The sequence below is a fragment of the Mustela erminea genome, chromosome 20 (genome assembly GCF_009829155.1).
Source record: "Mustela erminea isolate mMusErm1 chromosome 20, mMusErm1.Pri, whole genome shotgun sequence".
NCBI lineage: Eukaryota > Metazoa > Chordata > Mammalia > Carnivora > Mustelidae > Mustela > Mustela erminea.
In genome coordinates this window covers 26,710,382-26,723,507 of record NC_045633.1, presented here as the reverse complement: position 1 = coordinate 26,723,507, position 13,126 = coordinate 26,710,382, and the positions used below count along the sequence as shown (strand labels likewise).

The following is a 13,126-nucleotide window of genomic DNA, read 5'->3' as shown; positions in this document are numbered from 1 at the left end:
CTCTTAGGAAAAATAGAAGCAAATCTTCACGGCCTCGAACCAGGCAATGGTTTTTAGGTATATGCCAAAAGCCCAAGTGAAAAAAGAAAAAAATAAATCAATGGGACTCCCATCAGAGCTAAAAACTTTTGTGCTACAAATAATACCTTTAAGAACGTGAAAATGTAACTGGGAGAATATCTTACACATCATATATCTGATAAGGGAATTATATGCAGGTCACATAAAGAATTCCTACTACACCATAGGAAAGACAACCTAGTTTAAAACTGGGCGGGGGAGGGGTGGTTTGAATAGACATCTCTCCATATACAAATGGCTGATACGCCCATGAAAGGATGCTAACATTGTCAGCCGTTAGAGAAATACAAATCAAAACCACACTGAGACCACTTCCTACCCACTCGGATGACTAATAAAACAGAGAGACAACCACAAGTGTTGACAAAGATATGGATATGTTAGACTTCTCATACATCACTAGCAGGAATGTAAATTGTGGCAGGCACTTTGGGAAGCCGTTTGGCAGTTCCTCAAAATGGTAAAGATGGGCTTTCCATGGGGCTCAGCAATTCCACCTTCTGTGTCTGTCCCAGGGATATAAGAACATAGGCCTAGGGACCCCCTGGTGGCTCTGTCGGTTAAGCATCTGCCTTCAGTTCAGGTGATTATCTTGAGGTCCTTGGATCGAGCCCCACACTGGGCTCCCTGCTCAGAGGGAGCCTGCTTCTCCCTCTTCCTCTGCCTCTCTCCCCTCCCTGTGTGTGCTCTCTGCTCTCTCTCATGCTCTCTCAAATAAAAACAAATCTTTAAAAAAAAAAAAAAAACCCATAGGTCTACACAAAAACCCATACATAAACACATACATTCATAGCAACATAACTTATAATCACCAAGAAATAGAAGCCACCCACCCAAATGTTCACCAATGGATAGGTAAATAAGATAGGATATAGGCATATAATGAAAAATTATTCATCAGAAAAAAGAAATGAAGTACTGAAACAATATGGATGAAAAGTAAAAACATTACGCTTCATGAAAGAAGTCCGTCACAAAAGACCACATGTTGCAAGATTCTACTTACATGAAAGGTCCAGAATATTAAGTCTACAGAGACAGAACGTAGATTGGGGGCACCTACCGCTGGAGGAGCAGGAACAGGGGGATGGGGAGATGCTAGTTAAGAGGGATAGAGTTTCTTTGGGGGTTGATGGTGGAAATGTTCTAAAATCCATTGTGATGGCCGCACAACTCTGTGAATATGCTAAAAACCACTGAAATGTACACATTGAATTTTAAAAGGTGAATTGTATGGTACCTGAATTTTATCCCAATAAAGCCGTTTTTTAAAAAATGAACGCACGCACGTGTGCATGTGCGTGTATCAATGCAGATAAAACTCAAAAAAGGTTGAGAGAAAAAAACAAGTTGAAAAAGAAAACAAGCATACAATATGATGTCTTTTATGTGAAATTGTAAAACAGAAAGCAATAGCATGTATTGTTTGGGGGAAGATAAATTCTTAGTAAGATAAAAACTTGGATGGAAAGGATATACTCCAACTGCAAAATTTTCCCTCTCTATAAATAATTTTTTTCAAATTTTATGGCTTACTTGTCCACTGTTTATGTGTAGTATATAAAGAATTATATATCTCTATGTCCGTATCCTTTTCCTTTCTTAAATAAGAGGTAAAATACCTTATGTACTTTACTATCTTTTTTTTTTTTTAACACTCGACAGTATATTCTAGAGATCACCCTAAAAGAGTTTAAGGAGTCATTCCGGTGAGGCTCCTTTATTAACCTTGTTGGGGCTTTTGTCCAAAAGGAGGAGGGCCAGAGATGGACGACTACATGGAGACACTGAAGGATGAGGAGGATGCCTTGTGGGAGAATGTGGAGTGCAACCGGCACATGCTCAGTCGCTACATCAACCCGGCCAAGCTCACCCCCTACCTGCGCCAGTGTAAGGTCATTGATGAGCAGGATGAAGACGAGGTCCTCAACGCGCCCATGCTGCCATCCAAGATCAACAGGGCAGGTAACCCGAGGAGCCGCCCAGGAGGAAAGGGTGGGCGCCCTCTTGTGGCAGCTCCAGGAATTACCCTGTAGATGACTACCGAACGATGTTTCTCCCGGTCAGGAATTTTCAAACTGGGGTGCGCAGACTTCTGCCCACCCCTGTTCCTCCACCGAGCTCTCTACATCTGGAACTGGGAGCGTCTGTGAACTTAGATGGGGGGAAATTACATTTTTATTTTACTAACTTTAACCGAGATTTAGCGTTTCCATCAATTGCAAATGTATGCAGGCGACGAATCACAGTTGGGCTTAGCAATACCTGTGACTTTGTCAACAATGAAATTACAGATATCTTCATACCACGTTACAGCTGTTACAGATCTTCCAAAACAGCATTTACACTCATCTCCCCCTCAAAATTAGAGTAGTTATTAGAGCTGCCAAGAGATCGTGTTATTAATGCATTAGTGAAGAAGCACTTTTATTACTGAATCTCAAATTTAATATTTGATACCATATCTTATTAGAATTGATTCCCTTTATAGTCCAATTCCTTTTTATCTGTTTAAAAATATTATTCTGAGAAGGGGTCCACGACCCTTTATCCCATTCTTCAAAGGTACTAAGTGTGATTTGTAAAACTTGGTTTTACATACATAAGCGTATATGAACACCTGTGTTTGCGTAGGTGTGTATGGGCACCAGGTCACAATGTAAAATATCTTTCTTTCAGTGGCTCACCATTGAAAGGTTTGGAAATCACTTCCCTGCCGTATGATGAAACGTATTTATTATATCTGTCCTGGGGCCTCAAGGGAAGAAATAACTGAAAATAAAATATTTGAGGATGGGCCAAGAAATGTAAATATTATGTGGAGCCAGTAGCAAAGAAACTGAAAGTGCCTGGCAGGTTACATTTAGGTTAAAGGTGTTTCCCAAAGATCGTGGAGCCGTGCTTGTTTCCCATGACTTTTCCTAGCTCTGCCCCTGAAGATTTGTCTTCCTGCTCCGAGTATCAGAAAACCATGCATTACTCTGTACGTGCTTTGTACTTCCAGCCCCCTTCAATCACAGAAGAGCTGGTGCCTGTGTGGTTAATTTCAGCACCCGTCAAGCCGGTCAATTGGGAAGCTCTTTGAAACTGTTGGTTTCCCATAACTGCAATTCCATTTATCCTGGTTCTACCAATTTCTCAGAGAAAGGAAAACTAACAGCCCCTAAATCCCTGTTGAGGACCTGGCACTTTGATTTATAGTATCTGGACTCCCAGATACCACTGTCAAGTGACAGGATGTGGTGAGGCTGTCTTCTTAAAGTTTATTGAGGGCTAGGAGTCCAGGGTGAGGCTGGACGCTGAGACTGGCATCCAATCAGAAGTGCACTCTTCTCACTGGGTGATTTCTGTTCTGCCAGGCCGACTGTTGGACATCTTACATACCAAGGGCCAAAGGGGCTACGTGGTCTTCCTGGAGAGCCTGGAATTTTACTACCCAGAACTGTACAAACTAGTGACCGGAAAGGAGCCCACCCGGAGATTCTCCACCATTGTGGGTACGTGGCTTTGCCATCAGGAGCCTTGGAACTCTGGTAGGAGTGTGTGTGTGCATCTGTGTGTATGTATGAGTCCAGTGGGGGAACAGTGCCATGACGTTAGGACAGTGTTCATGCGGCCCTGGTGTGCTGTCAACCACTCATTTCAGCCTGATGATCAAAGGCAGGTGACGGAGACAGACCAAAGGAGGCGCCAAGAGAAGTGGGTGTCCGTGGAGCAACCTCCATGAGTGCTGGTGCAAGTGGGGCAGAAATCCCTACTGCCCTCTGGATCCTGTCCTTGCCTTGCGTACTGTATCGGCAGCAACCCTGAGCCAGAGCCCTCGGTAACCTCATTCAACTTTCCTCCATAAATATTCCTCAATCAACCTTCTCTCTGCCTCCACCACTACCCCAGTTCCAGGCTCCTCCAATCCCATCCACTCTACAGCCATTCCTGCTCTCTCCAGTGTTATCTCCAGCCTTCAAGCCACCCTCCTCACTGAAAACCTTTGGTGGTCCTCCACGGCATCCAGCTAACACCCATGGCTTTAGTGGAGCCCACAAGAACCCTACGCGGTCAGCCCCTCCCCGCTGACGCTCCCGCTTCTGCCTCTCCACCTCTCTGGACTCCAGCCACTTCGGTCTTCCTTCAGTTTCTGAAATGTGCCACGTTCCTCCTGGCAGGGCTCCCTGGAGGGCTTTAGCAATATTTTTCCCCCTTCCTAGGACGTTTTCCCTCCTCAACGCTTTCTTGCTCGCTCTGAGCGTCCAGGACCTGAAGCCTCAGAGCAGTGTTGGTGTGAATGAGTGAGTGAGTGAGTTGAAGGATGGACCCGGACCCCACCCCTGGACCCCGTGCACTCTCCCCCTCCTCGGACCTGACGGGCGCCCCCTTTCCGCAGTGGAGGAGGGCCACGAGGGCCTCACGCACTTCCTCATGAACGAGGTCATCAAGCTACAGCAGCAGATGAAGGCCAAGGACCTGCAGCGGTGCGAGCTGCTGGCCAAGTCGCGGCAGCTGGAGGACGAGAAGAAGCAGCTGACGCTGACTCGGGTGGAGCTGCTGACCTTCCAGGAGCGGTACTACAAGATGAAGGAGGAGCGCGACAGCTACAACGACGAGCTGGTCAAGGTGAAGGACGACAACTACAACCTGGCCATGCGCTACGCCCAGCTCAGCGAGGAGAAGAACATGGCGGTCATGAGAAGCCGAGACCTGCAACTCGAGGTGAGCGGCATGCGCGGGGGCGGGGGGCTGCTGGGGCTCGGGACCCCCGCGAAGGCAGGCGCGCACGGGCCCCCAGAGCTTCTCACTCAGCTAGGAGAGGCACAGTGGGGAACACTCTGTTCTTGGGGGCGCCTGGATCCACCATGCGTGTGAACACAGCAACCCAGTGAGGCTTAGCATGACAGCGGAGGGCCGGGGCCACAGTGCGCGTGTGCAGACGTGCGCATCCAGACCCGGCGGGGATTCCCGCCCCTGGTTCCGGCCTCAGATCCTCCATGCGCATGTCCGGACATGCGCACACGGACCCGGTGGGGCTTCCCTCCCCCCGCCCCCTATCCCGCCCCGCCCCCCACCTCCCTCCCAGGTACCACGTGCGTGTGCACACATGCCCACACACCCCCTCTACAAAGCCAGGAGATGGGGACGATGGAGAACCCAGGGGCCCTGACCGTGAGTGATCCTCAGGAAAATCAGCGAGGAGGCGGATACTTGGAGACTTGAGGTGTCTGAGGCCGGGACCCCGCCGTTCACAGCTGTATCCACAAATCTCCGCATGGCACTGGGGACGGTCAATGTACTTATCAATGAACAATCCGCCACCCAAGTGATTAATGTCATGAATGAGTTTACCTCCAAAATGGAGACGGGGAAGGGAATTTGCTTAACTCATTTATCCTTTTTATTTATTGAGGGCCACCGTGCACCAGGCTCTTTTCCAGGGATACATAACTCAAGACCCAGGCTCTGCTGTCACAGAGCTCACATGCTAATCAGCAAACAAATACATAAGCACCTGCTAATAATAAGGGCTACTAAGAAGAGGGAAGGAAGGAGGATGAGGATAGTGAGTGAGAGATACAACTTTGAAGAGGATGGTCAGGGTCTCTGAGGAGGGGACACGGAAGCAGAGGTCTGAGGACAGGAAGGGAGCCAGCCATGCAGGGATCATGGGGAAGAGCAAAGAGCACATGGAAGGTCCTAAGTAGGGGGCATGCTTGGTGTTTTTGACCATCAAGGGAGCCAGTGGCCAGGAGCCAACTTAGGAAGTGTCCCAGGGAGGTGGCCACGGTCCAGATCGTCAGGGCAGGGTAAGAACTCTGGAATTTATTCCGGTTGCGATGGGAAGCCACTGAAGGATTGAGAGCTGGAGAGTGACAACTGATTTATATCTAGAAGGATTACTCTGGCTGCTGGGTGGAAAATAGACTCGGAATATTTATTAAGCGCTTGCCATGTGTAAGGCGCAGTGCTAAGCACGGTGGGGGACGCGGGGATAAATAACCTGATTTCTGCTCGGGTCACTTACAATTTAGTTGAAGCAGACAGATCAGTAAACAATTCGCTGGAATTCAGGTGACTGGAGTCAGTGGCATGGCGGGCAGTAGAGCATTTCTGCCAAGAACACGGGACTTTGAAAGCCTACACATTTGAGTTCGAATCTACCTTTTGTTTCTGGCTTTACCGCTTTACTTGGCTTTTAGCCCGTTTCCTCATTTGTAAATGGCCATCATGGAAAATAATTCCTGTGTCTTAGGGTTGCTGAGACACAGCCCCTTGTCTTTGGCAAAATAGCTGACCCAGTAAGCACCCCACAGTGCTGGCACTCCATGCCCACTTGGGTGGGACACGGGATCTGGACCCAGCACTGGGCACTCGGGCTGACCTTCCAAGATGCCGGGAAGGAGTTCTGTTGTAGCTAGGATTTGGAGACGTTAGCCCATGACAGTGACTTAAAAGATTCTCTCCTAGAACTTTGTCCTATATTATATTTCCCTGGTGATATAGGAACAGAAAGGAAGCGTGTCCAGAACTTGAAAGAACATCTGGCCAGCTGAGTCCCTAGGTCATTTCCCAGCGCCAGGCTGCTTCCCTGTGTGCCTCTTCCTTCCATGGGGGCCCAAGCACTGTTTTCCTTGCTAAAGTTACCACACTCTGCCTGCCAGGTGCCTTGCAGGGTTCTCCCCATAAGCCTAGATTTGTAAGAGGGAGCTTGCCCCTTTGGCGCCTCCCTTTCCTGTGGCCCTTGAAGTCAGGCCTGCTGTGGGTGTTCTGTAAGGTCGATCAGTTTGGGGAGACAGACGCACTTAGTCACGAAGGTCTAAGAAGTCTTCTCCTGGGCTACCTTCCTGACAGTCGCCTCTCCAGGGCAGAGCTCAGCACATCTCCGTTTGTCTTGTTGCCTTTCTGGGTGTCAAAACTGCCTCTTCCAAGCAGCCTCTTTCCCGGCCCTGAGTGTGGGTCCTTTAAGACAGAGATGCTGTGAACCTAGAGGTTCTCACACTGTCCTTTTCACAGCAGTGCTGTTTGTCCGAATAGAAGTTTGTGGGAAACCCACAAGGACAAGCCTATACCAGTCACCCTGGGGGCAAAGTCAGGGTGTGGGGCCCAGAACCCTGAGCTCGTGGTCACCTCACTTCCTGCGATGACATGGGATTTTGAATGGAGCCCCCCCCCAGGTTCTCTAAGGGACATGTAGCCCCTTTCATAATTATCCTAAATTAACAAATCAAGAGCTCTTCATCAAGAAGATGGCACTTTGTTTTACCGCAGCAGGTTTCTTTGAGCCCTTCTCTGTCGCTAACCGGAACAGCTTGTGCGGGAAGTCCGCTGGGCATCTGGGCGACCGTTGCCTTTCCCCTGTATTGCCTGCCAACCGCGCCGTTGGATGTTTCAGATTGACCAGCTCAAGCACCGGTTGAATAAGGTGGAGGAAGAATGCAAGCTCGAGAGAAACCAGTCTCTGAAACTGAAGAACGACATTGAGAACCGGCCCAAGAGGGAGCAGGTTCTGGAACTGGAGAGGGAGAATGAGATGCTGAAGACCAAAATCCAGGAGTTGCAGTCCATCATCCAGGTGTGGGCTGGGGCAGGGCAGGGGACAAGAGGGGCAGACCCCGGCCTGGGTGTGCATCCCTGTTGCTGACCGCAGCGCCGCAGGCAGTCCACGGTGTCCCTGGGGTCCTTTATGTCCCCGCCCTGCCAGGTGGGGTCACCGCCCTCCCTACTTGCCGGAGACACGACATTATGGGAGGGGACACTTGTCCCGTGCTCTGTGAGGCAGGGACCACCAGGAAACCGATTTCCCCCTTAAAGATCCCAAGAAATCCACCTCTCGGCTCCGCATGATTTGTTAAAATGTCCAGTGGCTCCCCATGTTTCTCATCACAGACTTGTTTTCGGGTGTGGAGGAGGAGACAGCTGGACAGGGAAAGAAAAAGGCTTCCCCTCCCCCTTCCTCCAGAATGGCTCCCCCATTCTGGAGGCAGGTTGGCTGTCCGGGGTTTAAGGCGTGGATCTGGAGCCAGCATCCCAGGTTAACCAAAGCAGATTAATTGATATTTGGGGGGATGCATCTGGACGGGAGAGCTGTCCCCTCTTTGCTGTCACCTGTGAAGTGTTTGGGGGAGCGCCGGCTGCTTTTCTTGGCTCTGATAAGAGCTAGGGCAGAACAATAGGCATTGGGATGTTCCTGAGCAGAAGTGGGTTTTATGCTTCTCTCCAGGAGATAAAATTCTTAAATAATAAGCTGCTTAAGGACCCCAGGAGGCACCAACTCCTTCTCTGCTTCCCTGGCACAAAACCTTCTGCCTCTCCCAGCGTCTGTCGCTGGCTCTGTGGTTCCCCCCTTCCCTTCCCCCGCCCCTCTCTCTGGGTCCACCTGGCTCCTGGCCCTGCCCCAGCCCCAGCCCCAGCATGGTCACACCTTCCTGCCCGCCTGCCCAGGCCGGGAAGCGCAGCCTGCCAGACTCCGACAAGGCCATCTTGGACATCCTGGAGCACGACCGCAAGGAGGCTCTGGAGGACCGGCAAGACCTGGTCAACAAGATCTACAACCTGCAGGAGGAGGTCCGCCAGGCGGAGGAGCTGCGGGACAAGGTGGGAGCCCCCAGGTGGAGGGGCAGCACCCCACCCCCATCCCCGGCCCCGGCCAGTACACCGACCCCCACTCTCTTCTGGGGACTAAGGTTTCAGTCCAGTCCAGATTTCCCAGGCAAGCTGGCCTGAGCCCCTCGCTGTGAATGGTGAACTGCTGCACACCCCAGCCCCCGCCTTCCCCGTTCTGACCACAGGCCCTGTGAGGGCACGCAGTGTCTGCCCTGTCCCCCCTGCGCATTCCCTTGCACGCAGTGGGTAGGAAGCACATCCCAGCTAAATACCCCCCAATGTGGGCCCTGCTCTTCAGAGAGCTGGCTCTCTGGGAGGGACAGCCCAGCGGGGAGGCTAGGCTGGGAGACCCCCCCCCAAGCCTAGAAGCCCCGCCTTCTGCCCGCTGGGTGCTGGCACCAAGCTCTCCCCGTCGCTCGCAGTACCTGGAGGAGAAGGAGGACCTGGAGCTGAAGTGCTCGACGCTGGGCAAGGACTGTGAGATGTACAAGCACCGAATGAACACGGTCATGCTACAGTTGGAGGAGGTGGAGCGTGAGCGGGACCAGGTACGGGCTGGCGTCCAGACGGCGTGGGGGCCTGCGCCGGGCTCCATGGGCTCCTACACCAGTGTGCGGTCCCCAGAGTCAGACAGCCACGTTCAGGCTCCGTCACTGATCAGATGTGCAGGCTAGCTCTGCCCCAGGGAGGCCTCAGTGTCCACATCTGGAAAATGGGAGGAGTAAGACAGCCCCACCCGCTAGGGGAAGAGTGCTGGCGAGAGATACTGCCCCAGGGCTCTCAGCACGGTGCTGGCTCCTGGCAAGGGCCTGGCGAGGGTGGGGACACTTGGCAGCTGTGATGTGGACTGTTGAGGAAGAGTTGGGGTCAGGAGAAGAGCAGCCTGATCCCCGAGCTGGGAGGCAGGCGTCCAGACAGAGAGCACGTCCCGGGTCTGATTTGGATCGGTCAGGGTGAAGAACCAAAGTGGCCTTGTCTTCCCCACCCCCCACCCCCATCCCCACCCCGCAGGCCTTCCATTCCCGGGACGAAGCCCAGACCCAGTACTCACAGTGCTTAATCGAGAAGGACAAGTACAGGAAGCAGATCCGGGAGCTGGAGGAGAAGCACGACGAGATGAGGATTGAGATGGTCCGGCGGGAAGCCTGCATCGTCAACCTGGAGAGCAAGCTCCGGCGGCTCTCCAAGGACAGCAGCAGCTTGGAGCAGGTGGGGCTGGGCGGGGCAGGGCCCTGCACACCTGCAGCTGGGGGGGGGGGGCCTCCCCACACTGCAGCCCCACCCTGTCCTTGACCCTCCTGCACAGGCACACACCACTCTGCACAGACGGTGAATTTTGAACTTGGGAAATGCGGGGTGAAACCCTGTCTTGGCCACTTGCTTAGGCAAGTGACTTCACCAGGCAGCCTCAGCTCCTTCTCCGTGGACCATGGCTGGCTGCCAGCCACCCGTCGAAGTCGCCACCACCACGTGGAGGGTCACTGGGTGTCAGGTGCCCGCTGCCCACTGCAGCCCCTGGTACCTGTGAGGGCACCGTCCTTTACGGATGGTGTGGCGCTGGACGCTGCCATCGGAGCAGACGACATTACCATCGTCATAGCTGTGCGATCGAGTGCAGTCGCACACAGATGCAGGGCTGAGTGCCTTCTGCGTGTGAGCTCCGGCCCACCAAGCCCTCCTGCCAGGAAGGTACCATGACAGTTCCCATGTACTAGGGAAGGAGCCCAGACCCTAGCAGCTGGGGGCACCCCTGGTCCGTGGCCTGGGGAACCTGTAGCGAGACCCTCAGAGGACACCGGTCCAGGAACTTGGCATTTCAACACCATGCTGTGAATCACAACTATCCCTCTGGGCAGCTCTGCCATCTGTTCGGTGGTGGGCAGGGACAGGCAGGAGACATGCCAGGACGGGTGGCAGGAGGTGGCCAAGTCGGCTTGAGGGCTGAGGCCCTTCGTTGTTCTTTGGGGACCTTGATGCATTTTGTGCCGGGAAGTAAGGCAGAGAGCTTTGGGTTTGGAGGAAGCAGCAGGAAGGTTGTGTGGTTTGGGGAGGGCAGCTGGAAGTTACCGACTGCCCATGCAGCTGGGCCCGAGGCAGTAGCTAGAAAGTACCGGACAGACAAGGCCCGAGCTGCCAGGTTCTGTGTTTGGAGCTCAGGCCCAGGGTTGCCCCTTGGGGTGTGAAGGTGGCTTGTCAGGCCCCAGGGGCCATTCTGTTGATGCTGCAAACACCACAAAGCAGGGGAAGACAAGGGCAGGAGGCTGCTGACAAGTGGATAGAGCCAGAACCACAAGCCTGGGCATCAGGGAGGGGGAGAGGGGGACACAGGGGTCAGGGAGATGCACAGGCTGTCCTGAATTTCAAGCTGGGGCCCCTGGGAAGGTCAGCCGCCAATGGTGGCCGCTCATCCTGCCACATCACTGGTGCTGACCTCTCTCCGCCCCAGAGTCTGCCCAGGAACCTGCCAGTGGCCATCATCTCTCAGAACTTTGGGGACGCCAGCCCCAGGACCAATGGGCAGGAAGCTGACGACTCGTCTACCTCGGAGGAGTCTCCGGAAGACAGCAGATACTTTCTGCCCTACCACCCCCCCAAACGCAGGATGAATCTGAAGGGCATCCAGGTACGGGGGGGTGAGGCGGCCACGGGGCCCCTGGGGGACGTGGCTGGATGCGACTCCCCCTGTTCCAGCCCCATCGGTGGGAATCCTGCCAGCCCCAGCTTCTCCCCCATCTGCTTTCACACACCTCCCATTTCTCGTCCGCGTAGCTGAAGTTAGAGACGGAATGAAGTAAAGATTATTTCAAAATTCATTCGTTTATTCAGCAAATAGGTATTGAGTGTCTATCCCATGTTTATTGACATTAATGCCTTGTGAGAGGTCCGCTGGGGTTCCTGTCCGCTCCGCTCGGTGTCCAGGGCCGTCCGAGGCTCCCTCTCCAGGAGGAATCAGCGCATGAAATCATCTCCCATGAGAGGGGCCGGGCAGCGCAGGGTGGAACACCCCCCACCCCCCTGGAAGCACCAGCACCTTGTGCCGGGCGAGGGTAGCCAAAAGCTTCATGCTTTCTGGAAAATTCCCCATGTGTGCGTCATGTACCTGGTTCTGCTGGGCCTCACACCCGCATGCGCTCCTTCCCTGGCCTCCACTGTCAGCTCTAATACCCACTGAGCCATGTGTTGTCACCTCCCAGGATGAGGGGGGGGCCCTCTGTGCAAGCCGCTGCCACACAGCCTGGGGTGCGGGCATCACATGCCGTCAGGTATCCTGAGGCTACACAAGCTTCCTCTGTCTGTTCCCTCACTCTGCTGACAGGTGTCTCAGGCCTTGTCTGATTTGTCCCCTTTGTCTGTTGTCTTCCCCTCCCTCTCACAGCTACAGAGAGCCAAGTCCCCCATCAGCCTGAAACGAGCCTCAGATCTCCAAGGTTGGTATGCACCCAGACTCCTCTCCTCTCTGTCTGTCCGTCTGCCTCTCCCGCTCCTTTTTGCCCATTGTGGCGATCTGTCCTGCACAGTCAGCCTGAGAGAGGCCTGCGGCCCCGGGGTGGTGGGGCATCTGGTAGTAATTAACGCTCATCGTCATGGGACAGGGATAGAGCTGTGATGTAGAAACGTCCCGTCTGGCACACACGCGCACATGTGCACACACGTGCTCACACACACACTGAGGTCAGCCCGGAGCCCATGATCCCTTAGCTAGGGTTGGCGCTTCAGCTCACGGCTTGTCAGCAGGACACGGGCTCGACTGTCCGTCCCGGCTTTTGGTCAGGCAGTCTGGGTCCAGCTGTGAGCCCCTGGTTCTCCAAGAGACAGCATCTTCAGGATCCCTGCCCCTCATTGTCACCGTGACCCTTGGGGGACAGGTGGCTAGTGAGGGTGTGCCTGGGGAAGTCAGATATCTGCTGTGTGCCAGGTGCCTTTGATGGGAGCCTGTGCTCTGAAACGGGGCCATCAGTGAGGAGGGAGAATGTGGCTGTGGACACCCAAGCAAGAGGGGATGGAAGACGGCTGGATAAAGAGCCATCACGAAGGCCACTCGGGACGCAACAGGGAGCAGGGGCAGACTGGAGGATCCTGGCGTGCTGCCCTTCCAGTGCTCAGAGCAGGGAATTCTGGGAGTGGGGCTGCAGAAGGTCAGAGGGCAGAGGCTCCACACTGAGGATGTGCACCCCTCCCGGGTCTGGTTGGGGCAGGGGAAGGAGGAGCCCACAGGTAGGGGTCCCTCCACCCCTCTCTTTGCCAGAGCAGGTATCTCTAGAATCGTCTTCATCAGAAGGGGGTGTAAAGGTCCTGAGGCCTGTGAAGGAGTGTTTGCCCCACAAAGAAGGAAAAGAGGCAGCAGAATGATGGAACTTCTGGACCCTCCCCTAGCCTTTGCACTGTCTAAGGCAACGTTTGCGTGTGTCCGACTATTCACGCACAAGCTTTGGGGGGGCGGGTGGGAAAGCTG

At 53.7% G+C, this 13,126-nt stretch overlaps 1 protein-coding gene across 4 annotated transcripts in view; it reads left to right on the top strand.

Annotated features, from left to right (window-relative positions):
- The window catches only part of CARD11 (caspase recruitment domain family member 11), a 112,032-nt gene that overhangs the window by 78,706 nt on the left and 20,200 nt on the right, over positions 1 to 13,126 (top strand). For all 4 annotated transcript variants that reach the window (XM_032327463.1, XM_032327464.1, XM_032327466.1 and 1 more), the window contains 9 exons: positions 1,834 to 2,046; positions 3,441 to 3,578; positions 4,463 to 4,788; positions 7,463 to 7,642; positions 8,512 to 8,664; positions 9,096 to 9,221; positions 9,685 to 9,882; positions 11,120 to 11,296; positions 12,050 to 12,101. In XM_032327463.1, coding sequence (XP_032183354.1) covers positions 1,834 to 2,046; positions 3,441 to 3,578; positions 4,463 to 4,788; positions 7,463 to 7,642; positions 8,512 to 8,664; positions 9,096 to 9,221; positions 9,685 to 9,882; positions 11,120 to 11,296; positions 12,050 to 12,101 — 1,563 coding nt within the window. The remainder of the gene's footprint in view (positions 1 to 1,833; positions 2,047 to 3,440; positions 3,579 to 4,462; positions 4,789 to 7,462; positions 7,643 to 8,511; positions 8,665 to 9,095; positions 9,222 to 9,684; positions 9,883 to 11,119; positions 11,297 to 12,049; positions 12,102 to 13,126) is intronic.